Below are 25829 nucleotides of genomic sequence, written 5' to 3' on the forward strand. Positions count from 1 at the left end.
AATGTGTAATAATTAGAAGTACATCATTCAAATATTGGATATTAAGGTACATAATAACTTATAGTATGTGAAAATTGTTAGGTTTGTAAAACTTGGGGCCATAACTAACTACTTTTTTTGTTACTAGTTCAGCAATTAATAATCTAAAATGAAGTAAAAATATATTAACATTAAATAATAATGGTACAAATTTGCATATGATTTGAATAGCTGGACTTTAAATTAAAATTAAAATTAATTAAGGATATTTTTTCATTATATTTCCCTTTTTTAAAAAAAAAACAAAAAAAACTGACATGGGTCCTGGTCAGCAAAATGTTTTATAGTGTCTGATTACATAATCACACATATTGTAGAAATAAAGAGCTTTAGACTGGAGCTGTTGGGAAATTTCCTGCTTGGTTATAAGCTGATAAGGACACTGGAATCGTTTCGGAATTTGATTCGCTTCTGTAAGCGGCAGCTGGTGTGCAGAAGATATATTCAATAAACTTGAAACGTGTGTGTCTGTGTAGCAGTGCTGCATGCCAGGATATAAGCCCTTCTTCTTCAACAGAACCATGCCGGAAACAACTGCTCGAATCGAGGGTCGTGCCAGAAGATAAGAGCTTGAAAAAAGAGTGTCAAGAGCTCATAAGGGAGGCTCCTCCATCCTGCTCCTAAACTCCTGTATCCCGACTGGCGCAATACAGCAATCATCTACTGAACTCATCCACTGCAAGTGGCAATCATCTCCTCTCCACCCACTCAGCCCCTGCTCATTATAACATCAGTGGCATAATTTCTACTCCTCACTTTAAGACCTTGACAGTTCATTTGTGGTCTGTGCCATTGCATGGGGATTCGTTTGACTGTAAGTTGCTATTTTCTACTCTTAAACACATAGCACTGTCCTTGACACGTTAAACAAACAAGATTTCCTTCATGAGATAAAAAATGATAAAATGGTTAAAAATGAAAGAAAGGACAAAAAGAAAAAGTCTTACTGCACTATGATGTCATGTACGCACCCAGAAATGTGGAGCATGGAGCATTTGTGAAACATACAGTAGTAACTTAAATACAGTTTAAAAAAGAAAAAGTTGTGTTTAATGAAATTTCTTGCCTCCTGCTTCCGGGTGCACGGATATCAAGCTAAATAAAACATAAAAATGTGCAATGGCAGGCGGAAAAAAAATCTATGGCTGCACAATATAAAAACGGTTTGTCTTCGAGGGATTAATGTAATACAAAGCGACAAAAGCCCCCCTCACCATCGGCTTTAATCTTTCAAGCACTTTCTGAGCCTTAGATGTGAAATCTCCCCCTCAAATAACTGTGCCTTCTTTCCTTCTGGGTGGTTTGAAATTGGAAGCAGAGAAAATCCTTGAAAGATTAATTACTTGTGAAGCCATTCAACGGCAACCTTCCTCTACCAATTTCACGGAATGGAATGTTGCCTTGAGCTCGTAATACAAGGATGTGATACCGCTGTAGAGGGCCGACGTCCAATTATAATGACCTATTAAAATATTGCACATACAAATACATACACACACAGAGGAACGCTCCAAACGGACGAAAGAAACCTGGACAGATGTAATGCAGACCGCATCGATTAGAAACAATTTAATTTGATGTGCCTCTTTTTTTAATTAATTTGTTGATTTCTTATTAGGTTCAATTACATTTTTTATTTATTAATTTAAAAAGTAGTTAAAATTATAATTGTCTCTAAAAAAAGCTTCTTCATTTACAAGGGGGCCAAAGATTTGAGTCAATTACTGAAAATGCTTCTATTTTGCATTATTTAGAATTTAATACAACAATTTTCACCATATATTACATTACTGACATCATTCCTGAGCAAAATATTTTAAATATTTACATAATTTTCCCCTTACAGTGTGTACTCGAGCTGACATAGGACTCCACAAGTTTGTGCCAAACTTTATGCGTGCTTACATTCCCATAGGGATCTAGAAAGCCTCAAGTTATTGAAATATTTAAGATATTGAACATTTACTTTCTTAGTTTTGCATATTTTGAACTTCTACAATGTTCTATTAATTTCCAGTTGAAATGAAATGATACACTATATTGCCAAAAGTATTCGCTCACCCATCCAAATAATCAGAATCAGGTGTTCCAATCACTTCCATGGCCACAGGTGTATAAAATCAAGCACCTAGGCATGCAGACTGTTTTTACAAACATTTGTGAAAGAATGGGTCGCTCTCAGGAGCTCAGTGAATTCCAGCGTGGAACTGTGATAGGATGCCACCTGTGCAACAAATCCAGTCGTGAAATTTCCTCGATCCTAAATATTCCACAGTCAACTGTCAGCTGTATTATAAGAACGTGGAAGTGTTTGGGAACGACAGCAACTCAGCCACGAAGTGGTAGGCCACGTAAACTGACGGAGCGGGGTCAGCGGATGCTGAGGCGCATAGTGCGAAGAGGTCGCCAACTTTCTGCAGAGTCAATCGCTACAGACCTCCAAACTTCATGTGGCCTTCAGATTAGCTCAAGAACAGTGCGCAGAGAGCTTCATGGAATGGGTTTCCATGGCCGAGCAGCTGCATCCAAGCCATACATCACCAAGTGCAATGCAAAGCGTCGGATGCAGTGGTGTAAAGCACGCCGCCACTGGACTCTAGAGCAGTGGAGACGCGTTCTCTGGAGTGACGAATCGCGCTTCTCCATCTGGCAATCTGATGGACGAGTCTGGGTTTGGCGGTTGCCAGGAGAACGGTACTTGTCTGACTGCATTGTGCCAAGTGTAAAGTTTGGTGGAGGGGGGATTATGGTGTGGGGTTGTTTTTCAGGAGCTGGGCTTGGCCCCTTAGTTCCAGTGAAAGGAACTCTGAATGCTTCAGCATACCAAGACATTTTGGACAATTCCATGCTCCCAACTTTGTGGGAACAGTTTGGAGCTGGCCCCTTCCTCTTCCAACATGACTGTGCACCAGTGCACAAAGCAAGGTCCATAAAGACATGGATGACAGAGTCTGGTGTGGATGAACTTGACTGGCCTGCACAGAGTCCTGACCTCAACCCGATAGAACACCTTTGGGATGAATTAGAGCGGAGACTGAGAGCCAGGCCTTCTCATTCAATATCAGTGTGTGACCTCACAAACGCGCTTCTGGAAGAATGGTCAAAAATTCCCATAAACACACTCCTAAACCTTGTGGACAGCCTTCCCAGAAAAGTTGAAGCTGTTATAGCTGCAAAGGGTGGACCGACGTCATATTGTACCCTATGGATTAGGAATGGGATGTCACTTAAGTTCATATGCGAGTCAAGGCAGGTGAGCGAATACTTTTGGCAATATAGTGTATATATATACACTACAGTATATATATCAATACGTCTAACTCAATGTCCAAGGTTTTTATTCGTCACATACATGTGATGCAATACTGTAAGATGGCTTTCCTTAGTTACTAATCCCACAGTTAAATATGAACAGAACCAACAAGATAATAATATATAATAAACATAAAGAGAATATAATACAATGTAATAGAACTCATTGTGCATGTGACATAATTTATCCGTGGACCGTTCTAAAATAATGAACAGTTGTATCGAATGTACCTTGCCCATGGCAACCATTTGTATGGTTGTTCCAAATGAGGCGATGAATTGAACGGCGAACCAAAAACAGAAGGCTACGTATGTAAGCATGATCCTAAAATTAGTGAAGAATCTTAGTTTCCTTCAGAACTTGAGAAGGATTGCACCATCCATGTATCTTTGCTGAGTATCAATAGAAAAGTTGTCATCTTTTCATCATCAGCCTACATAAGCCACATCTTTTATCCTTTCTCATCAGCCTGTGTGACTTGGCAGTCTTGAATTTAGTCATAACTCTATGCACACATACAGTCTGTAACCTTACAATACACCTCACTAATCTATAAATGATGCTAATGTCATTTTTTTATTAAGAACAAAAGTTGCTACTTAGCCCTAATATGGTATTCTACTGTAGATGAGATCTTTGTCTTTGTTGAAGGTTAAGGATAATACAGCAGTTTCTGTGTAAATGATACTCTGCGGTATCATAAACAATACATATCATACAAAACCATCTAGCCACTTAATGGTTTTTAGGTAAAATATAAGCTCTGGTTAAAGGGAAAAGAGATGACTCTGCTGTAATCTCACAGTGTCATATGTGAACCAGGCTGTGCGATGAATTGCGAGTGCTTTTTACAAGGCTCTGCATAACTCTCGGGCTGTCAGACATAGCTAACGCACCAAAGCTAGCCAGCTAGCTAAAATACACTGACAACAGCACTATAATAAATAATAAAATAATTTCTTTTCATTTTGCAATATAGAGAAAACTTTTCAAATAAGGAGAAAACTTTTGAACAGGTCACTAACTCTGAATAGGCCTCTTAAGGAATAAACATGTCCTCTTTTTTAATACTTTTTCATGGACATTTGCTTAAATTACACCAGAAAAGATATGTTAGAGAAGCTCGATTGACTTGAAACTTGATTTCATAAGAATTGAATCAAATCCCAAATCCAGCCAAAGCATTTAAGTCACAAAATTATTGATAGATCTTTAGTGTACCTTGCAATTGAATTAAACAATAAAACCCTGCTGATTTCAGCTACGTATGGGCACATGACATGACCTACTCAGACACAACCGGAGCTTATTAGGAGGAGCCCAAGGCAGAGGACGTTTTGTGTTAAAACCTTGCCCATGTGGTGTATTAGCTTATCTCACAGGGTTGGTGTGCTGTTTAGTTGGAGGAGAATGACAAGCACTGGATGGTGATTGCAGCTGTTAAAGAGATAATGAGAGACTGCAGTCCAAAGCTAAGCCTCTAAAACCCACATATTCACAGCTAATTAAACAAAGAGTACACACACACACACACACCTTACAAACAGTAATGCAGCTGAATACGAATGCATGCTAATTCACCCAAGCTTTATTGGGTCCTTTCGTATCCACAGGCCAGTGGGTTTGTGATAAACTCTGCATTTTACCACTCCACTGAGAATGTTTAGGCCTGAGGAATTTAAAATGCATGCTTCCAGCTCATGCAGCCTGGGTTATTACAGGCATCATTGAAAGGCAGAGAAGAGAAATGCTGGAAGAAGTAGGATCCCAGACTAGGATATGGTTTCCTAAAGCAGCACAGGGAAGCACAGAGGCCCACAAATCCCTTAATCTACACTGATAACTAGCTTTTACCTGTCAACAAGACAGCATTAAGCCAGATCTGTCAGAACATCCCAAATAAGCTTGCCCCATGTCGCCAGCTTTTCTTTAATTCACTTCTAAGTCTCTTTATCCGAGTAACAGGCCAATGGGTGTCCCAGAGAAGCCTCTGAAAAAATGACTGTGGGTTGTTTTCCAAACCAGAAGGGACACAGAGTAACAGACTCGTCCACTGAGTTTATAATGAATCAGTAGCCAATCTCACATTCTTTTTTATGTGTGATAGAAGAACACTACCCTTAGCACGTGAAATCCAAATATTGGGGACTTTTCCAGTCAGTGATTTTCTGGAATTTGAAGTGGCACAACTGTCCAAGCATTAGGTACAGAACCAGACAATGCCAAACCTTGAGAACCATAAGAGGAAACTGGTAATGGTCTCTTGATGTCAGTTTTAGAAATGTACACCGATCAGGCATAACATTAGAGGTGAAGTGAATAAGACGATGATCTCCTGGGTGGGATATATTAGGCAGCAAGTGAACATTTTGTCCTCAAAGCTGATGTGTTAGAAGCAGAAAAAATGGGCAAGAGTAAGGATTTGAGCGAGTTTGACAAGGGCCAAATTGTGATGGCTAGACCACTGGCTCAGAGCATCTCCAAAACTGCAGCTCTTGTGGGGTGTTCCCGGTCTGCAGTGGTCAGTATCTATTAAAAGTGGTCCAAGAAAGGAACAGTGGTGTACCAGCAATAGGGTCATGGGCGGCCAAGGCTCACTGATACACATGAGGAGAGAAGGCTGGCCCGTGTGATCCGATCCAACAGACGAGCTACTGTTGCTCAAATTGCTGAAAAAGATAATGGTGGTTCTGATAGAAAGGTGTCAGAATACACAGGGCATGATGGGTCAGGGCTGTTTTGGCAGCAAAAGAGGGACCAACATGATATTAGGCAGGTGGTCATAATGTTATGCCTGATCAGTGTAAGACAGCTACGATAGGAGTTCAGGATTTCAGAATATATATATTTTTTTCTTATATTTCAAACCTGCTGTTTGTACTGATAATCACCGTGCAACTACACTAACTATATGTTTAAGACCTCTTATCTGTCTTGAGCCTTTTCCCCAGAAGGACATAGCAAAAGCGTTTTTTTGGGGGGATTCCAGAGTACAATTACAAACTATTACATGCTTATCACCTTCAAAACTTTTCCATGATGTAATCAAGTTCATTCAGAATTCTGGTGCCAATATCAAAAAGCATATAATCTGATTTCTTACTTATTGATGCAGGATACTGATGAACTACATGAATCACCCTCATGCACGTGTGAACGAAGAAGAAGAATAAAAGCAGATAAAGCAAAGAATATAACTTAACTCGAATAACATACCCGAATTTTGGCAGCTCGTACAGAGAGGCGGCTTCGCTCTAATTGTTCAATATTTCACCCCCTGAAGCACAAACCAGCATCTGCCATCTTGAAGCACGCCCAAAAGCTACACTGCACAAAATCTTCAGGTTACACATTCATCAAGGTATGGCAGAGGAAAGATAGAGGCACTAACACTTTGTTATTGTTCTGACACCATTGTCCTTTTGGAGGTGAAGCACAGATGAGTGATCAACCCTGTAACGACGATCTCTCTCTCTCTCTCTCTCTCTCTCTCTCTTTGGAATGTGTGCTGATGTAATGAAATAAAAGTAATCTAGAGCATTATAGATAAGATGACACCCTATTATAAAGAAGAACTTATTTTATGCCTTTTCTCAATAGGGAGCTTATGTACTGCTTGATAAGTGGCTTATATGACGTGAATTCTCAAAGTGAAAAAACTTTTCTGCCCTTTCCTGCCAAATATTTGAAGCAAGGCTTTGTATTACAGGGTTTTTATTTTCAGTTGCTTACAAGAAGCGGTCAATAATGAAGCCACTGTTTCCAAAACTCTACATAAAGTCTGCATTACCAACATGAATCTTAGCCAAAAAGATAATCCAAAATAAACAATAAGCTCATTTGACTACAGGGCAGCAATGAATCCCATGAATCAGTATTTCATTATAGAATAAGAACAAAACCCTGTTCACTTTATTGACTGTATTATATGATATATACTGCAACAAGAACGATGCTGCTTCAATATATTTTAATTTGTTTCTATCTTTATAGTAATACACTATTATGGCAAAAGTTTTGGGACGTCTGCTTTTACATGCACATGAACTTTAATAACATTCCGTTCTTAATCCGGAGGGTTTAATATGGAGTTGTCCTGCCTTTTGCGGCTATTCCAGCTTCAACTCTTCTGGGAAGGCTTTCTACAAGGATAAGGAGTGTGTTTATGGGAATTTTTGACCATTCCTGTAGAAGCATGTTTGTGAGGTCAGGCACTGATGTTGGACGAGAAGGTCTGGCTCGCGGTCTCCGCTTTAATTCATCCCAAAGGTGTTCTATCGGGTTGAGGTCAGGACTCTGTACAGGCCAGTCAAGTTCATCCACACCAAACTTGTTCATTCATGTCTTTATGGACCTAGGAAGGGGTCATCCCCAAAACTGTTCCCACAAAGTTGGAAGCATGAAATTGTCCAAAATGTCTTGGTATGTTGAAGCATTAAGAATTCCTTTTACTGGAACTAAGGGGCCGAGCCCAACTCCCAAAACTTTTGGCAATATAGTTTATATCATTCTCCCTCTCTTTGTCACTCCTCTTTCCTCGTCAACCATCCTGTCTTCCTTTATCTGTGTTTCCAAACTGAATCATTCTGAAGCTCTTTTTTTAACTAAAAGATGGTGACGAGACTGGACAGGACACCTGAGTAAACTTTCAGCTGAAATTACAATGATCTGTTTTAGGAAGAATTATGATTTGATTTTATTGTAAATATTTTGCTAGCATTTTCTATATATATATATATATATATATATATATATATATACATATATATATATATATATATATATATATATATATATACATATATATATTTCGGTCTGGTTGCTGCATGAAATTCAGCATCGTTCTGTTTGAATGTGTTTTTAACAGTTTTGAAAGCAGTGTGTTAGCAGATGAAAATGTGCTGCAGATATTCAGTGTTGTGCAGCTGCTGGAGTCTGAATGACTAAAGAGTTCATGGATTTTGGAAGACGTGCCCATTGAATGCAGTTTGTGTGAAAAATGATTCAGTTTTTCGTTTGCATAGACGTCTGTTTTCCTGAGTGTGAAGAGTTCTGCCAGTGTGACTTCAATCACAATAAAAAATAGTAAGTACAGTGTAAGTTCTCACATGTTAACTCATAGGCTGATTCTTTGATACAGCACCCCTGGAGCAGAGAGGGTTAAGGGCCTTGCTCAATTGCCCAACAGTGGCAGCTTGGCAGTGCTGGGGCTTGAACCCTGACCTTCCGATCAACATACCATCACAGTATCTCCACAGCAGTATGTATAGGAGAAGGAAACAAATCCCATCCTTCTATTGTAGCGGAACCTTGAGCCTATATGAAGGAACTCGGGCCACGAGGATAAGGTACACCCAGGATGGGAATCACATACGCTCACACATCGGCTGACACACTACAGACAATTTAAAGATGCCAATCAGACTACAGTACGTGGACTCAGGGAAGAACCCTGTGTACCAAAAGCACAGAGATACCCTATATGGGAATCGAATACCTAACCCCAGAAATGTGAGGCAGACATGCTAACCAAATGAAAGAAATAAAATTAATGAAGTTAAATACAAACATCAGGAAAAACAACCAGAAAAACAATACAGTGCACACAGCAACAAATTGTTCATTGCTATGTATAGTGTAACTGTGTGTGTGTGTGTGTGTGTGTGTGTGTTTATATGTGAGGAAGTCCAGCTGAGCTACTATTGTGGGCACACAATCTGGGCACACATGGGCACTCACACACACAGAAATACATACACACACATGTGCACTCACACACACAGAAACATATACACACACACATGGGCACTCACACACACACATATACACACATGCATGCAAGCACATCTGCACACACCCACACACATGTGCACTCACACACACATATATGCAAGCACATCCGCACACACCCACACACATGCACTCACACACACACAAGCATGCATGCACACACACACAGCTAGGAAACTCAGCTGGATTTAGTTGAAGGAGACAGATTATTCTCAACAGCAGCTTTTGTCAAGTCACAAGGGAAGCAGCAAAGCTTCCAAACTCCCATTCTCTACTAAACCTCAGCTGTGTCCAGCCTGCAGAGACACACACTGCTTCTCTGAGTCACTTCAAACACACGTTTTCATCCTGCCAGAACACTGAGGAAAGAGCGAGGGAGTGAGAGAGAGAATGAGAGAGGGAGTGAGACAGCACAGACTCCTTTTTTGTTGTTGTTGTTGTTGTTGCACCATTTGTGACAGACTGACAACAGTAGCTTGAAGTGACAACCCCTTTCTCTGTCTTTAGCTGCTGTGTATCTATAGTTTCCCATTATTTAACTTTTATACTCCACAGCCGCTGCTGTCTATTTAATGGATTTTTCCCCCTGACTGATCACCTCTCCAGCACACATTTCTCCTTCTCCCTCTCTCCATCACAACCATCTCCAACACTCCATCAGTCTTTCATGCACTCATGGACACTCATATCCACACACACACGCATATCCACACACACACACACAAACACACACACACACACACACTCTCAAAGGCATTCTGTTGACCTGCTTCATCAGACATGAGCTGTCATTAAGTAATAGCCTTCATTAAGAGAGTCAGCGCTCTCAAGCTCACGTTACATTAGCCACAGCACTAAATGACGATAAGCCAGCATTTCCACATGTCCTTGTCACAGCAGGCCGGAAATCATCCATGTAGGAATCCAAAAACCCTGTCTTTTTGGCTTTCCCTCGCACTTACAGCCAGCTGCGGAATTTTTGGCACTCTTGGTAAAGCCCACAAAAATTGCTCACACATATATTTTATTTTATAAAAATATAAATGGGGAAAAATTGTTTAAAATTATATTATTTATTAATTTTATATATATATATATATATATATATATATATATATATATATATATATATATATATATATATATATTAAATTAATTCATTATATATATATATATATATATATATATATATATATATATATATATATATTATTGTATAAAATGCACTTTTTTGGCATCCTTATTAAAAATAAATTTAATCAGACATTTAATCTAATTCTAAAAAAAAATTTCTAAATATTAAATATTTATTTAAATATATTCAAAATGTCAAAATATTATTTAAAAATATCTAAATATATATAGAGATTTTTCCCTTGACCTCCACCAAAATTTTTTGCACATCATATCATTTAATCCAATTGTACATGCCGATGGAAAGATCAATAATATCTCCTTAACTCAACGCAGTGTGCTACAGAGGTTAAGGTGAATATGTTCATAATAAATAATTGCACCCGGACACATGACCGGCCCTGTGTTATTTTTTTTCTTGATCACTCAACCTTGATGACCCGCGTCTGTGTCTCTACACAAAACGCCTCTGCCACAAGGCCAGGTAGCCACTAATTAGAGGCTGTCATGGAAATTGCCAGAGTTACGGCCAAGGCTTTTGATTAGAAAGACAGAGGCAGAGAGAAGGAGTAAGTACACAGATGACTGAAGGGTTTCTCCGCCTCTCCTGCACCGTGTCTGCAGGCGACTGGGCCTGGGAGAGAGGTAATTAGTGAGGAGAGGACTGAACTCAATCACAGTTGCCACCTGTGCCAACACACACATAGACACACATAGACACACATGCACACAGAGCGAACAAGCGGGTGGGCAGTCAAAATGACTCCCTTGAGAGAAGAATTGGCAAGAAGTTCAGAAATCAGCCGCCCATGGCTCCCTGTGGGGATGGTGCAGCATATGGAGTGTGTGAGTGTGTTGGGGGAGGGATGCTCTGTGCTATTTAGAAATAACCACAAAACTTAGCTTTGAAAATCCTAAGAGACCTGAAGTGCTAACATATTCAAATGAATTAAATGTTTTTGCTTAATGCTTCCAAGTAGCAACACCTTGAGTTCTGGAGTGCTCGGTTTCATAAAGAAAAATAGAAAAAATCTGCTCCATCTTTTAAAGATGAATCTTTTTTTTTTATTGATGCAGTCCTCTTTCCTCCTCTCAGACACACACGCCTGCACACGCACACTCTCTAATGATATTAGAGTAAGTGGAACAGACACAGTCATTTACATCAACATCTGTTTTTATGTGCGCCAAACTGCTTTATTGGACCGGTCAAATCTCATTTCCATGCAAATCAGAAGCAGCGGACGTGGGAGACGACACTCCAGGCGTGCCGGGGCTGACTTCTGAAACTAAGTGCTGATTGAAACGGGTAACCATATTGGACAAATTATGGAAATCGGACATGATTGGGGTGTGGGGTCATCCTGCAAATTTCATTTTTACACATCCGTAAATTGTAGCCTTACAAGACAATTTTTTAATGTCTTATAGGAATAGAGTGCAAGCACACATACCTGAGTCTTATGATACTGTGGATTGTGTCCAAAGAGTTTTTGCACTACTTTTTTCAGCAGTTTATTCAATATGGTTTCTCTCTCTCTCTCTCTCTCCCTCCCACTTTCTCTCTGGAGCAGTTAATCATTCGAGTGGCTGATTTTGGCAGGCCTTCAGACGGCCAGGCCTCAGTGCGATTAACCGAGTCACTGTGAGTTCTGCTGAGTCGCATTAATGAAATTAGGAAGTTGCTCCTCTTCATCAGAGAGAGGCTCTGAGGGAGAAGTCAACAAGCAGGAGCTGTGAAGTGTAGAAGCAAAGACATGAAAATGAAGACTTTATCTTGAATTTAAAGCATGTCATATGCACAGCATAGGAATATTACATTGCACTGAATTACATTTCACTTAATAATCTTTTTAATATTAAGCTAAGCAGAAATTATAAGCAAAATGAAGATACGGATCAATCAATATATTAAAAAAATCTTTTACTACTATTTTACTGTATCCTATGTAGCATGAATAAGTGGTCAGTGATTAAGTTATTGATATTGATCATTTTTTGTCATTGACATGCATGGGGTGTGCCATGGTGTCCTGAAATAGTCTATGATTTCACAATATTCAAAAATAATATTTACATTTAAAAAAAAAAAATTGCATTTATATTATATATTTATTATATTCATTTTATATTTTATTTATTATTATAATTCATTATAATTTATTGTTTTTATTATGTTTAATAATATTTTATATTTATATTATATTATATTAAATCTATTTATTTATTTATTTTTATTTATTTATGCAGTGAATTTCTGCAATTAAAGATGGGTCTAAAATTATTTTCGCTATTTATACTAAGACCTTTACTGAAATGTTTTATTTACGAACACATCTAGTCACAATTCTCTAATAAGTATCAAATAACGATCATTGCCTAATGTTGGAATAGTTGATTTAAAGCTGGCTGAAAGGCTGCTGACTCTGTAATTTAATTGTTGACCCAATGTGACATTCGTCCCATGGAATTGGTCCAGTGTTGCCCCGGTGTCAGGTTACTATCTTTATCCTCCCTTGTTTTTATTTTACTCTCCTTTACTCTCTATCATCGTTTCTCGATGTGGCTCTTGTCTAAAAGCCTCTTAAAAATGTGACAATTCTTCAGAGACTCTATTTAAAGTCCATCAAACCGTCAGTCATGTCTTTTCATAGCACAAAGTAATAACACTGACAGCTGTTTGTATCCAGGTATGGAGTTGACCCACAATGGACAGCAGAACAGCTCAGGGAAAAAATGGACATACTTTAATAAGCCGGAGAAGGGAAGATCTGACAGTGGATTAAAAAGGGCAGAGAATGAGAGGGATAGACAGAGATGAAGAGAGATGGAGAGGAGTAGCAGAATAAGGTATGGCCTTGAAGGTAATAGAGGACAGCACTTTTCAGATCTAATAAAAGCTTTAAAACACCCACAGTGACAAGACCCAGTCATCCTGCCTCATAGGCTATCACTGTGATATATACCCAGGCGACACACACACACACACACACACACACCAGGCTGACTCCTCTATTTTTCTGTAACAGCTCTAAGTCGTGGGATTACCACCACGCTGACACAAGAGCTCTGTAATAGAAAAGAGCAGCAGAGGCTGGAGTGTCATCAGCCTCTCCACAGCCGTGTCACCTCTTCACAGAAACACTTTAAACAAGGCAGCAGGTAAAGCTGCAGGATGACATGCAAACAATGTCTATTAGATACAGACTCCAGGTACTCCTGCTAGTCACATATATAGGCAGAGGAGCACAAATTTATTAGCACTAATGATGCTCCAACTGGACACTGATTTGTACACCCACTGTCTACTTTATTAGGAATACTGGTATATCTTCACATATTGTTATACATACAATCACTGCACACTTTACACGGAACACCTAAAAACTACGCATGCTGTTATATATAACTGCTGTGCACTTTATTAGGAACAATTGGATTTCATTGCAGCCAATCATGTCAGTGCAGTGCAATGCATAAAACCATGCAGATACAGGGCAAAAAGCTTTAGTTAATGTTCACATCTCACATCAGAACAAAAGAAGAAGTGTGATCACTGTGACTTTGATTGTGGCATGGTTGTCGGTGCCAGATGGGCTACTTCCAGTATTTCAGAAACTGCAGACCTTGGTTTTTTCACACACAGGAGTCTCTTTTGCACATAATTTTGAGGGAGTGGGTGACATTGAGTGAGGGACAACTCTGTAGATGGAAATGTCTAGCTTATAAGGCTGAGAGGGTCCACAGAAAATAGCCAGACTGGTTCAAGTGGGAAATCCCCATCTAGGAGATCAGCAGTTTCTGAAATAATCTAAACAGCCCATCTGGTACCAACATCCATGTCACGGTTACAGTCACAGAGATCACACTTCTTTTCTTCATTCTGATGTTTGATGTGAACATTAACCTGCATGGTTGTATGCATTGTGCTTCTGCCATATGATCGTCTGATTAAACAACTAGATGAATGTGTATATAGAAGGTATATAGAAGGAGTATAGAACAGAATGTTTCCTAGTTTAGCATCACTGGATTAAAATAGAGTAAATAAAAATAAATAAAAATTTTAAAAAACCCAATAGAACCACCTGCAGCACTTAACAGACACAGAGTGCATTGTATCCCGGATATATACACATATTAATGGTTTATTTGTTTATTTATGCCATTTAATTTCCAATGAAGCACTGGATTCAATAAAACACATCATTGTCAGAGTCCTTCTCTGAGTGGACACACTACAGGGTGGTCCGGAGTCTTCTCCAATTATTAATGCTATACACTTGCAAAAACCACTAAATCTATAAAAATAAAATAAAGAAACTTCTTCAGGCTTGGATGACAAAAAGCATGTTAAAACATATTAATTGTTTATTTGTTCCTTAATGCCATAACTCTTTTCCCTCCATCATGAACAACCACATGACAGGTTCATTTACTGAAATTATTAGAATAAGAAGCTCAAATTTCTCCAATAACTAAATCTACAGATACGAACAGCACATACCTAATGTTTAGAATAAATCTCTACGTGCATCAAAAAGAAGGTCCTTGAAATATTTCACAATCGAAAGGATTTCTGACTGAGATAGGTTTGATGTAGAAGACTAGCAACACCACATACATTCTGTATTAATACAGTTATCAGCAATCAGTCGCCAAACGTTATAATTAAAAATCGAAATCTTTCTCTGCAATCACAGACATAGAAAATGTCATAGAGACCGGAAGATTAATATAAGATATGAAATAAAACCCTGAAATATCAGCTCTTTTCTTGGCGCCATGATCTCAGGATATATTGACATCATCCATCAGGACTGCCCTCTATCCTGACGATCCCCCACTAATCCCCATAAACTATCAGCAGTCTTGATCTATCCAGACTCTATCTCTTCTCTAAAAGCTTGAGACCAACAACAAAAGCGGTGGATTGCGTGAGTTTAGATCAGCATAATGTAACGTCCCCCTTTCGGCATTTCATGCTCGCAAACAATTCATCTCCTACATAATTTCGGTGACAGCACTACGTGACAAAACACGTTGATTTTTCTCAAGTTCATGCAAATTAGATGTGAAGCCGTAAAGAAACAAACCCAAATGATTAACTTAAACGATTCCTCCGACAAAATGTGTGGTGCCAACAGTACAACATTTTTGCATCCCCCCTCGCTCATACGACTTTACTTCCTACATGTAATTAGTTCCTATGCACTTAAAACAAAAACTAATACCGTTGCTGTGTTTTCCTCTTATCCTGTCATACACAGCCTCTCATTAAATATGTACAGAGACTAAGAAAAACAAAGGAAGTAGCAGGGATTGACTGTGTCTCAGAAAAGTGTTTGCAGCTAGTACAGTTAGCTTGCACTGCTAATCTGGTAATAGCTTAGCTATTAGTAATTATGATAAAAATATGTAAATCAAACGACCAGTTTTATACTGTAGTGTGTTATTTCATTAAACTAGATTTACAAGATTTATGGATGGACAGGCGCCTTTTGGTGAGTGCATGTAGCTAGTTTGCACTGCTAATCTGCTAACAAAACAAATATCAGGCTTTGCAGTTGTTTTGCTTTCAGATTAGCAGTGCAATCTAACTTTACTATATATTTCACGTAACATACATCAAAAAAGCAGTTTTCAAACATTTGTTTTCTTTGTTAAAATACTAGAAAAAAGACTAAAGAATAAATTGTATATAATGGTCCCCTCCGAAACTATTGGAACAGCAAGGCCAAATTCAATATTATAGACTGAAGACATATGGGTTTGAGATCCAAAGATGGATATGAGAAGAAAGTTCAGCTTTTATTTACTGCTATTTATATGCAGACGTGTTAAACAACATATAGCACTTTTTTTTTATCAGATCAACCCAATTTGGAGTTGAGCAAAAGTATTGGAACAGATCCATCTTCAAGTAAATAACATGTAATATTTGGCTGCATATCCCTTGCTTGCAGTAACAGCATTCAGCCTGTGACTCACTGACACCACCAATTTGTTGGTTTCTTCTTTTGTGATGTTTTGCCAGGCTTTTAGCACAGCCTCGTCTGATCCATCTTTTGATCTCAAACCTAAATGTCTTTGGTGTGTAGCACAAACAATTTTATTGGTCTTGCCGTTCCAATACTTTCAGAGGGGACTGTATATATGTGCACACATACACACATGCGTATCTCAGTGTGTTTTCCTGTACTGTAGGTCGCCAGTCTCTTTTCCTCAGAGTTAGCACATGAACTTGAAGCTAGCTCGTGTAAAGCCCCCAGCATTCTATTCCGACACGTCTATTCAATTAGGCCTGTTTGATTTCCCCTGAGTGCACTCGCCTCTCTCCTCTGCTCAAAACGCATCATTAACACAGGCTTAGCCTTCCTATGGGACCTCCTGCCTTGAGTCAGACCCAAACTACAGAGCTGCTCTTAGTCCAGAAAACAAACACGGCAGCCTGCAGGTTTCTGAGGAGGCACAGGAGCCCCATTTAGCTGGATCTGAGTGATGCTTTATGAGCAGAAAACACATAAAGCCAGGAGAAGGCAGGCTTAAAGTCTTGACCAAATATCATTCACAGGCCCAAAGAGTTCAATTCAAGTCAACACAAGATTATTGTTGTTACATTCTGTAAAGCTGTGGTTTGCAAAAGTGACGTCTGTGTGTGGGTGTGTGTGTGTGTGTGTGTAATTACTTAATGACTTTACAGTTAAAGGGATCCTTGACTGCAAAAATTTGACAACCTTCTTCGTTGCTGTGGGAAATAAGGCACTGATAGTATAGTGATAATCTGTTGAACAAATGCTGATTTGTATTTTGAAAGCACAAACTTCCAGGAAATGGACCAGCAAAGACACACACACACACAACTGTGTTGCAAGTAGTAATCTCTCTCTACATCCAGAAGTCCAGAACGAATTCATCACTGAACCCTCACCCACTGTGCAAACTCCTGAGTAGTTCTCTCACTCACCCCTGACTTTTCATCGAAGATTTTGATCCCACCGAAGGACACTGTAAGAAAAACTTTCTGCTTGTGTTCTCCTTTCGAGCGTGCCGAGGCTGCGATCCCCTACAGGAGAGAGAAAAACACAGACTTGAGTTTAAAAGGTTTTAGAGATGATATGCTGTATGCTGGTTCTTGGTATGTGGGTTTGGAGGTCTGTGAATTGAACTGAAATTTCAGAAAGAAACATATGTTAAGTTGTCTTTATTTGTCACCATATACATTATTGCATGAACTTCACATAGCCCATCCTTGGGGGTTGGGGTCAGAGCACAGGGTCAGCCATGATGCAGCACCTGTGGAGTAGGGTGGCTTCGGGCCTTGCTCAAGGGCCCAATGATGGCAGCTTGGCGGTGCTGGAGCATGAACCCCGATCTTCTGGTCAATGACCCAGAGCCTTAATCACTTGAGCTACCAGTGCCCACCGTCTTGTATGCTTGTATGCCATCACCTATCTTTTAAGTTTCAATATCCAAAATGAACAGTTCCAAAAAAGAAAAAAAAAAATTGACAGGTCAGTCTCAGGTTTCTTTTTTGTCTTCCTTTCAAAAGACTGCATTAGAGTGTGAGCTGTGAAGGAGCATGTTATTTGTTGGACCTATCGAACAAACACACCTCTAACTGAACAAGAACTGGTGCTGAGTCTGACCGTGAGCGGTACTTACAGTGAGGGAAAAAAATATTTGATCCCCTGCTGATTTTGTACGTTTGCCCACTGACAAAGAAATGATCAGTCTGTAATTTTAATGGTAGGTTTATCTGAACAGCGAGAGACAGAATAACAACAAAATCCAGAAAAACACTTTCAAAATTTCAAAAAAGTTATACATTGATTTGCATTTTATTGAGTGAAATAAGTATTTGATCCAGTTAACAAAACATGACTTAGTACTTGGTGACAAACCCTTGTTGGCAATCACAGACGTCAGACATTTCTTGTAGTTGGCCACCAGGTTTGCTCACATCTCACGTCTCAAGGAATTTGGGCCCACTCCTCTTTGCAGATCCTCTCCAAGTCATTAAGGTTTTGTGCCTGACCCTTCAGCTCCCTCCACAGATTTCCTATGGGATTAAGGTCTGGAGACTGGCTAGGCCACTACAGGACCTTAATGTGCTTCTTTTTGAACCACTCCTTTGTTGCCTTGGCCGTGTGTTTTTGGTCATTGTCAGGCTGGAATATCCATCCACAACCCATTTTCAATGCCCTGGCTGAGGGAAGGAGGTTCTCATCCAAGATTTAACGCTACATGGCCCTGTCCCTCATCCCTTTGATGCGGTGCAGTTGTCCTGTCACCTGGGGATGGTGTACTTGGGGTAATAGGCAGCATTCCTCCTCCTTCAAACATGGCGAGTTGAGTTGATGCCAAAGAGCTGGATTTGGTCTCATTTGACCACAACACTTTCAACCAGTTCACCTCTGAATCATTCAGATGTTCACTGGCAAACTTCAGATGAGCCTGTACATGTGCTTTCTTTAGCAGGGGGACCTTGCGGGCGCTACTGGATTTCAGTCTTTCACAGCGTAGTGTGTTACCAATTGTTTTCTTGGTGACTATGGTCCCAGCTGCCTTGAGATCATTGACAAAATCCTCCTGTGTAATTCTGGGCTGATTCCTCGCCGTTCTCATGATCATTGAAACTCCATGAGGTGAGATCTGTTGTCACCTTCTCACCAAGCTGCTTGGCGATGGTCTTGTAGCTCATTCCAGCCTTGTGTAGGTCTACAATCTTGTCCCTGACATCCATGGACAGCTCTTTGGTCTTGACCATGATGGAGAGTTTGGAATCTGATTGATTGCTTCCTTCTGTGGACAGGTGACTCTCCCCGAGAGTGCTCCTACTGTGATCTCAGCTCCTTACCTGTATAAAAGACACCTGGGTGCCAGAAATCTTTCTGACTGATAGTGGATCAAATACTTATTTCACTCAATAAAATGCAAATCAATGTAGAACTTTTCTGAAATGCGTTTTTCTGGATTTTTTTGTTGTTATTCTGCTTCTCACTGTTCAAATACACCTTCCATTAAAATTACAGACTGATCATTTCTTTGTCAGTGGGCAAACCGTGCAAAATCAGCAGGGGATCAAATAATTTTTTCCCTCACTGTATTCTGTATGAACTGAAGGAACTAGTTCATGAACAAACTGAACGAACAAAACAGATCAGATGTGAGTCTTACTGGTGCAACAAGAAGAAGAGGGGGCGGAGCCAAGCTGTGAAGATTTTATACCTATAATCTTTATTTTATTAAGAATTTATGAACATATGTATTGATTGATGAACTTACACAATAAATATGAGGTCAATTGACAAAATAGAGGAAAATATAATAGCTCTGATGTTGTTAGTTGAGGTAAAAATAATTATTAGACACCATTTCAACACCAAGTCCCAGTAGATTTGTAGAGATGGGCATTTTCTAATAACAAAACAAGTGTGACTGAACAAATCACTAAATGAATCATTTTGGTGAATTGAATTGAAAGAATCGAGTCACTGGGATGAATCAGAATTACTATTGAGAATGTAGTAGAGAGTTAAGACTTGTCTTAGTCCATGAGCCGTTTTGAATCATGGAAGACTTTCGTAAAGCTAAAACGAGTACGAATTTCAGTGAGCAAGGAGGATGTTGTGTTTTGTTTGATTTCATACAAATGCTAACCCTGACTTTAACCTTTAACCGTAACATATATCAGTTGTAGTCAGTATTTTTATGAATCTAGTAGTTTGTTGTTTGAAATATGGAGGAAAATAAATATTTCATTGTCTGTACCGCTTATCCAATCTATCCTCAGGTCACAGGGAGCCTGTGCCTATCTCAGGCATCATCGGGCATCAAGGCAGGATACACCCTGGACGGAGTGCCAACCCATCGCAGGGCACACACACACACACACACACACACACTCATTCACTCACGCAATCACACACTACGGGCAATTTAGAGACTCCAATCTGCCTAGTAGCATGTCTTTGGACTGTGGGAGGAAACCCAAACCCAGGACGCTGGAGGTTTGAGGCGAACATGCTAAACACTAAGCCACCATGCCGCCCGAAAATAAATATATAAGTGTCAAAAGTGTGAGAAAACAGGGTAAATTACACTTTCGCAAACATTAAACACACACACATTTTAAATGTTCAAGGCTGCTTATATGTGACACTGTAAGCATGAGTGTGCTTATGAGAATTAAGGAAAAAAACATAGTGCATGTATCTGTACAAGTGTGTGTGTGTGTGTGTTTGCAAAATAGAAACTAATCTACAACACGCTGTTTCTTTTAACTACCCTAGGGGACTCTACTCATTCCTATCTCCCTCTGTTGTTCAATAACGTGATCCTGGTATCGATTGCTCCTGATTGGAGGAAGTCTGTGGGGCATATGAGCATGAGCACAACTCCTTTAGAATAACATTTACGTTCATTATCCATTATTCACACGGTGCAGGTTCACTTACGTGCGAAAACAACATTTGAAGGTGGTAAAAATAAATAAATAACGGTGGAAGGAGTCCAAAAGTGAAGCAGCACAGCACTGATGTATACAAATTCTTTCTGATTGTATCTGTAGATGTGAGAAAGCCTGTTCATGTTGATGCTTTGACCTCAAAAAAGCAGGTCATATAGAATTTGTTTCTTTCATAGATGGAGAGATGAAGCACTTCTTAGCTGAGTGGATATATAAAAGGAGTGTATATGTGCATATGTGTATGTTTAGAGAGAGAGAGAGAGAGAGAGAGAGATTAGTAAAGATCATGCAGGGTCATAAGTTTACTAAGAAGTGAAGGATTGCGGGACTACGGTTATAGATTAGCTGCTGAAATGAGCAAAGGGATAAACAGCTGTGATCAATGGCAGCCTGACCTCCATTACAATTAAATTAAGATGCAAATTAGGACATAACACTGCTATACACGCACAGGCATGCCTAAACACACATGTACATATAGATGTGCAGACACACACACACACACACTCACACTATACTACATAAAAGTTGCAGTTAAAATCTTATCATGAGGGGAATTGCTAAATACATTCTCACACACACACACACACAAATACATGTGTACACACACACACACACACACACAGACACACACACACCCTTGGCTGGGCAGTGCTGTTTACAGGGCTCATTAACTCAGCTGATGGATGTAGGGTATGAGAGATCATTCACTTTGTGACTGCAGTTGCACACACACACACACACACACACACGCACGCACGCACACACACCTTTAGCTTCATCATTGAGTCCTGGCAGAGCTTGTCTCCTCTTGCGGCGGTGACCTCATCAATGCCGATGAGCTTGGCCTTGTAACGGACACCATCCCCTTTAAAGCGCTTTATCAGAGCTGCCTCAGTGCGGTCCTGCCCTGAGGAGGGAGAGGGAGGGGGAGAGAGAAGAGAGAGAGAGAGAACTATTAATTAAAGCTTGTGATGCACATTTCACTAACACAAACAAAAAAAATATGTTGTTTTTTGCTTGGCATTTGCTGGGAGCAATAATTATACAGTAACTAAGATTACATGCCACATTTCACTCATTTATCCAGTATAAAGTTACTACAGGAACACAGTGCATTAATAAAGAGGCAGGATGAATCTGTGTATTGCGTCGGCTTTCTACCTGCTTGGGGTGACTGACAGTTGTTTTTTACACCATACTCCAGGAAAGTACAATGAATAAATACAACAGAGCTTCAACTTCAAGGGCTGCACAACAATGGCTAAAAATGAATTACAATTATTTTTGCTGAATATCACAATTAATGATCCTGTTTGATCATACTTATACTTATCATTTCTTTATCAAAGAATTTACAGAGAACCTATCAATCCATCCATCCATCTTTCTGCCTATCTATCTATCTATCTATCTATCTATCTATCTATCTATCTATCTATCTATCTATCTATCTATCTATCTATCTATCCATCCATCCATCCATCTTTCTGCCTCCCTGCCACTCTATCTATCTATCTATCTATCTATCTATCTATCTATCTATCTATCTATCTATCTATCTATCTATCTATCTATCCATCCATCCATCCATTTATCCATCTATCTATTTATCTATCCATCTGTCTGTCTGTCCATCCATCTGTCTATCCATCCACCCATCTATCATCCATCCATCATCCATATTTCTGCCTTCCTGCCTATCTATCTATCTATCTATCTATCTATCTATCTATCTATCTATCTATCTATCTGTCTGTCCATCCATCTGTCTGTCTATCTATCCATCCATCCATCTATCCATCTTTCTGCCTCCCTGCCACTCTATCTATCTATCTATCTATCTATCTATCTATCTATCTATCTATCTGTTTTGCATATGAAGGCCTTGATTTATAAAATTCCCAAATTCAGTCATTCATCTTTTTTTATCCTCAGGGTCAGGAGCTGTGGTGGATCTGGGCAAATAAATACATGGATGGAATATCAGCTCAGCACAGTGCAACACACACACAGCTACCATGTTTAATGGAAATGTAAGAAAACCAGAGATGCCACACACACAGAACATGCAATATTCACCCCCCCCACCCCCCATAACCCTGAGCTCAGAACAGTTACTTGGCATGTTCTTGGTTGATTTACAAGGAATAACTCAGCATGTGGTCCTAAAGGTGGTGAAATTCCATCCAGATATAATATGAATACAAAACAAATGCAGAGATACATGAGTCTGGGTTTCTGATTATAAAGTATACAATATAAAGCATCATTTCAGGAAACCTGTTTTGAATATAAGTTTCAGAAGCTTAAAATAATGGTTTTATTTTTTTGTCTTCAGTTGGCAGATTTTACGGATTTTTAATACTTGCCCTTTAGCTGTATTTAGCCCCAGTTCCTGTAGTGACTTTTGGGCATAGGAAATTTTCACCACACCCCAAAACGGCTTTTTCATTAACACATACAGACAAAATCGGGGGTAAAATTGCTATTTGGCTCATTTAAATTATGCAGTCCTAGCTAGGCTCAAATTTGTAAAGCAACATGCTTAATTACCTAATCAGCCAATCATGTGCCAGTAGTTCAATACACAAAATCACACAGATACAGGTCAAGAGCTTAGATAAATAATGTTCATAACAACCATATGGGAAAAATATGATCTCCGTGGCTGTGACACTGCAGATCTCCTGGGATTTATACAGTATACAGACTGTTGAATGGAGCAAAAATGTAAAACATTGAAGGACATATCAGTGTGTTAGTTCTGCTGGTGGAAAAAAACCCCACCATGTTGATGAGAGAGATCATAAGAGAGTGACCAGACTGGTGCTGATAGGAGGTCTTTATTAAACGTACAGGTCTAAATATGTAGTGAGCAGAAAAAGCATCTCAGGATAAATAGAAACACATCTGGCTTACAGATGGATGAGCTACAGCATAAGAAGAAAACGTTAAATTCCACTACTGTATGTCTGTAAGTGCATGAATCTGAGACTGCACAGAATGGGCACAGACTCAAACTGGTCATACGAAGGTTGGAAAAAGATCAAGCAACATCTGTTTGCCCAGGTGTCTGACCAGCGAGTGTATACTGGCCCATATGAATGGCCAAGCTGTGACTGAATTAATCAAAGTTAATAAAACCCAATTAACCCTAAAGTTAATTAGCTAACATGCAAAATCCCCCAAAAAATCATGACCGGATTTGAAAGATGATGAATGCGGTTACGATGGAATTCCTGGACGTTTAGAGAAAAGATCACAGTGGGAGATATGTGTGGCGTGTGTGTGGGTATGTCCGGTTTGAGCTGATCTGAAGGAATGCAGTTCAACTCGCGCATGAAAGCAGCAGCCAATCACAGTACAGAAGATAAAAACCAGTTCCTCCCATTCCCTGGTCACACAGGCTTTAATTGGCAGCCTGGACTGACCAATCGATCGCTCCTATAGCACAGACACCAATTAACTGGTTTGCACCCACCAGAGCGGAGACAAACCAAGCCAATTAATTCACAGCACACACGCGCGCACACACAAACACACACACACACACACTCACAGTATAGGTAACAGACCCTGCTGACAGCCCTGGGGACACCCAGTAAACAGCAACACTTTTACCTGGTTAATTGGCAGCTCAGAACATGGAGGTCAGAGGGGCAAGGATGTGTGCTGCTTTTAAAGAGTGATACGCATTCATTACAGTATATTTACAGCTTAACTCCCCTGCGGGATCTGTCTTTTTTATTTCTTTTAATACGTTAAACTAGAATTTTCACAGGATTTTAATTCTCAAACATTTTTTTTAATCTCTGATGGTCCAGGCACATGACAATCTTGCTATATAATCTCTCTCTCTCTCTCTCTCGCTCCTGGCTGCTGTATTGTTGCTCGTATCAGTAGCGCTCTAGTGTTGACCTTGCTCCTACACACTCCTCAGTGTTATCTATTGTGGACACTCAATGGCTGTTCTTGTCTCCGAAAATACTGGGTCGGGATTTTACTAATCGAGTGCAGGCTCTGGGGCTGAGAGAGAGAGAGAGAGAGAGAGAGAGAGAGAGGGAGCAGTTCGCTAGACACGAGGCTGAAATCATTCATTTAATCACTCCTTTATATATTTATTAGTCACTCACTCATCCATTCACTCTCACTAATTCACTCACTTACTATTTCTCACTCACTCACTAACCCTTCCAGTCTCTTACTCACTCACTCACTAACCCTTCCAGTCTCTTACTCACTCACTCACTCACTAACCCTTCCAGTCTCTTACTCACTCACTCACTCACTCACTCACTAACCCTTCCAGTCTCTTACTCACTCACTCACTCACTCACTCACTAACCCTTCCAGTCTCTTACTCACTCACTCACTAACCCTTCCAGTCTCTTACTCACTCACTCACTCACTCACTAACCCTTCCAGTCTCTTACTCACTCACTCACTCATCCTTCCAGTCTCTTACTCACTCACTCACTCACTCACTCACTAACCCTTCCAGTCTCTTACTCACTCACTTACTAACCCTTCCAGTCTCTTACTCACTCACTCACTCACTCACTTACTAACCCTTCCAGTCTCTTACTCACTCACTTACTAACCCTTCCAGTCTCTTACTCACTCACTCACTCACTCACTCACTTACTAACCCTTCCAGTCTCTTACTCACTCACTTACTAACCCTTCCAGTCTCTTACTCACTCACTCACTCACTCACTTACTAACCCTTCCAGTCTCTTACTCACTCACTTACTAACCCTTCCAGTCTCTTACTCACTCACTTACTAACCCTTCCAGTCTCTTACTCACTCACTCACTCACTCACTCACTCACTTACTAACCCTTCCAGTCTCTTACTCACTCACTTACTAACCCTTCCAGTCTCTTACTCACTCACTCACTCACTCACTTACTAACCCTTCCAGTCTCTTACTCACTCACTCACTAACCCTTCCAGTCTCTCACTCACTCACTCATCCTTCCAGTCTCTTACTCACTCACTCACTCACTCATCCTCCCAGTCTCTTACTCACTCACTCACTCATCCTTCCAGTCTCTTACTCACTCACTCACTAACCC

At 39.8% G+C, this 25829-nt stretch overlaps 1 protein-coding gene across 16 annotated transcripts in view; it reads right to left on the reverse strand.

The window, feature by feature from the left end:
* Nucleotides 1-25829, reverse strand: part of dab1a (DAB adaptor protein 1a) — a 394224-nt gene that overhangs the window by 38947 nt on the left and 329448 nt on the right. For all 16 annotated transcript variants that reach the window (XM_058379226.1, XM_058379225.1, XM_058379227.1 and 13 more), the window contains 2 exons: nt 21518-21657; nt 17244-17342 (listed from right to left, as the gene is read on the reverse strand). In XM_058379226.1, coding sequence (XP_058235209.1) covers nt 17244-17342; nt 21518-21657 — 239 coding nt within the window. The remainder of the gene's footprint in view (nt 1-17243; nt 17343-21517; nt 21658-25829) is intronic.

Source organism: Hemibagrus wyckioides, linkage group LG25 (assembly GCF_019097595.1).
Source record: "Hemibagrus wyckioides isolate EC202008001 linkage group LG25, SWU_Hwy_1.0, whole genome shotgun sequence".
Classification (NCBI taxonomy): Eukaryota; Metazoa; Chordata; class Actinopteri; order Siluriformes; family Bagridae; genus Hemibagrus; species Hemibagrus wyckioides.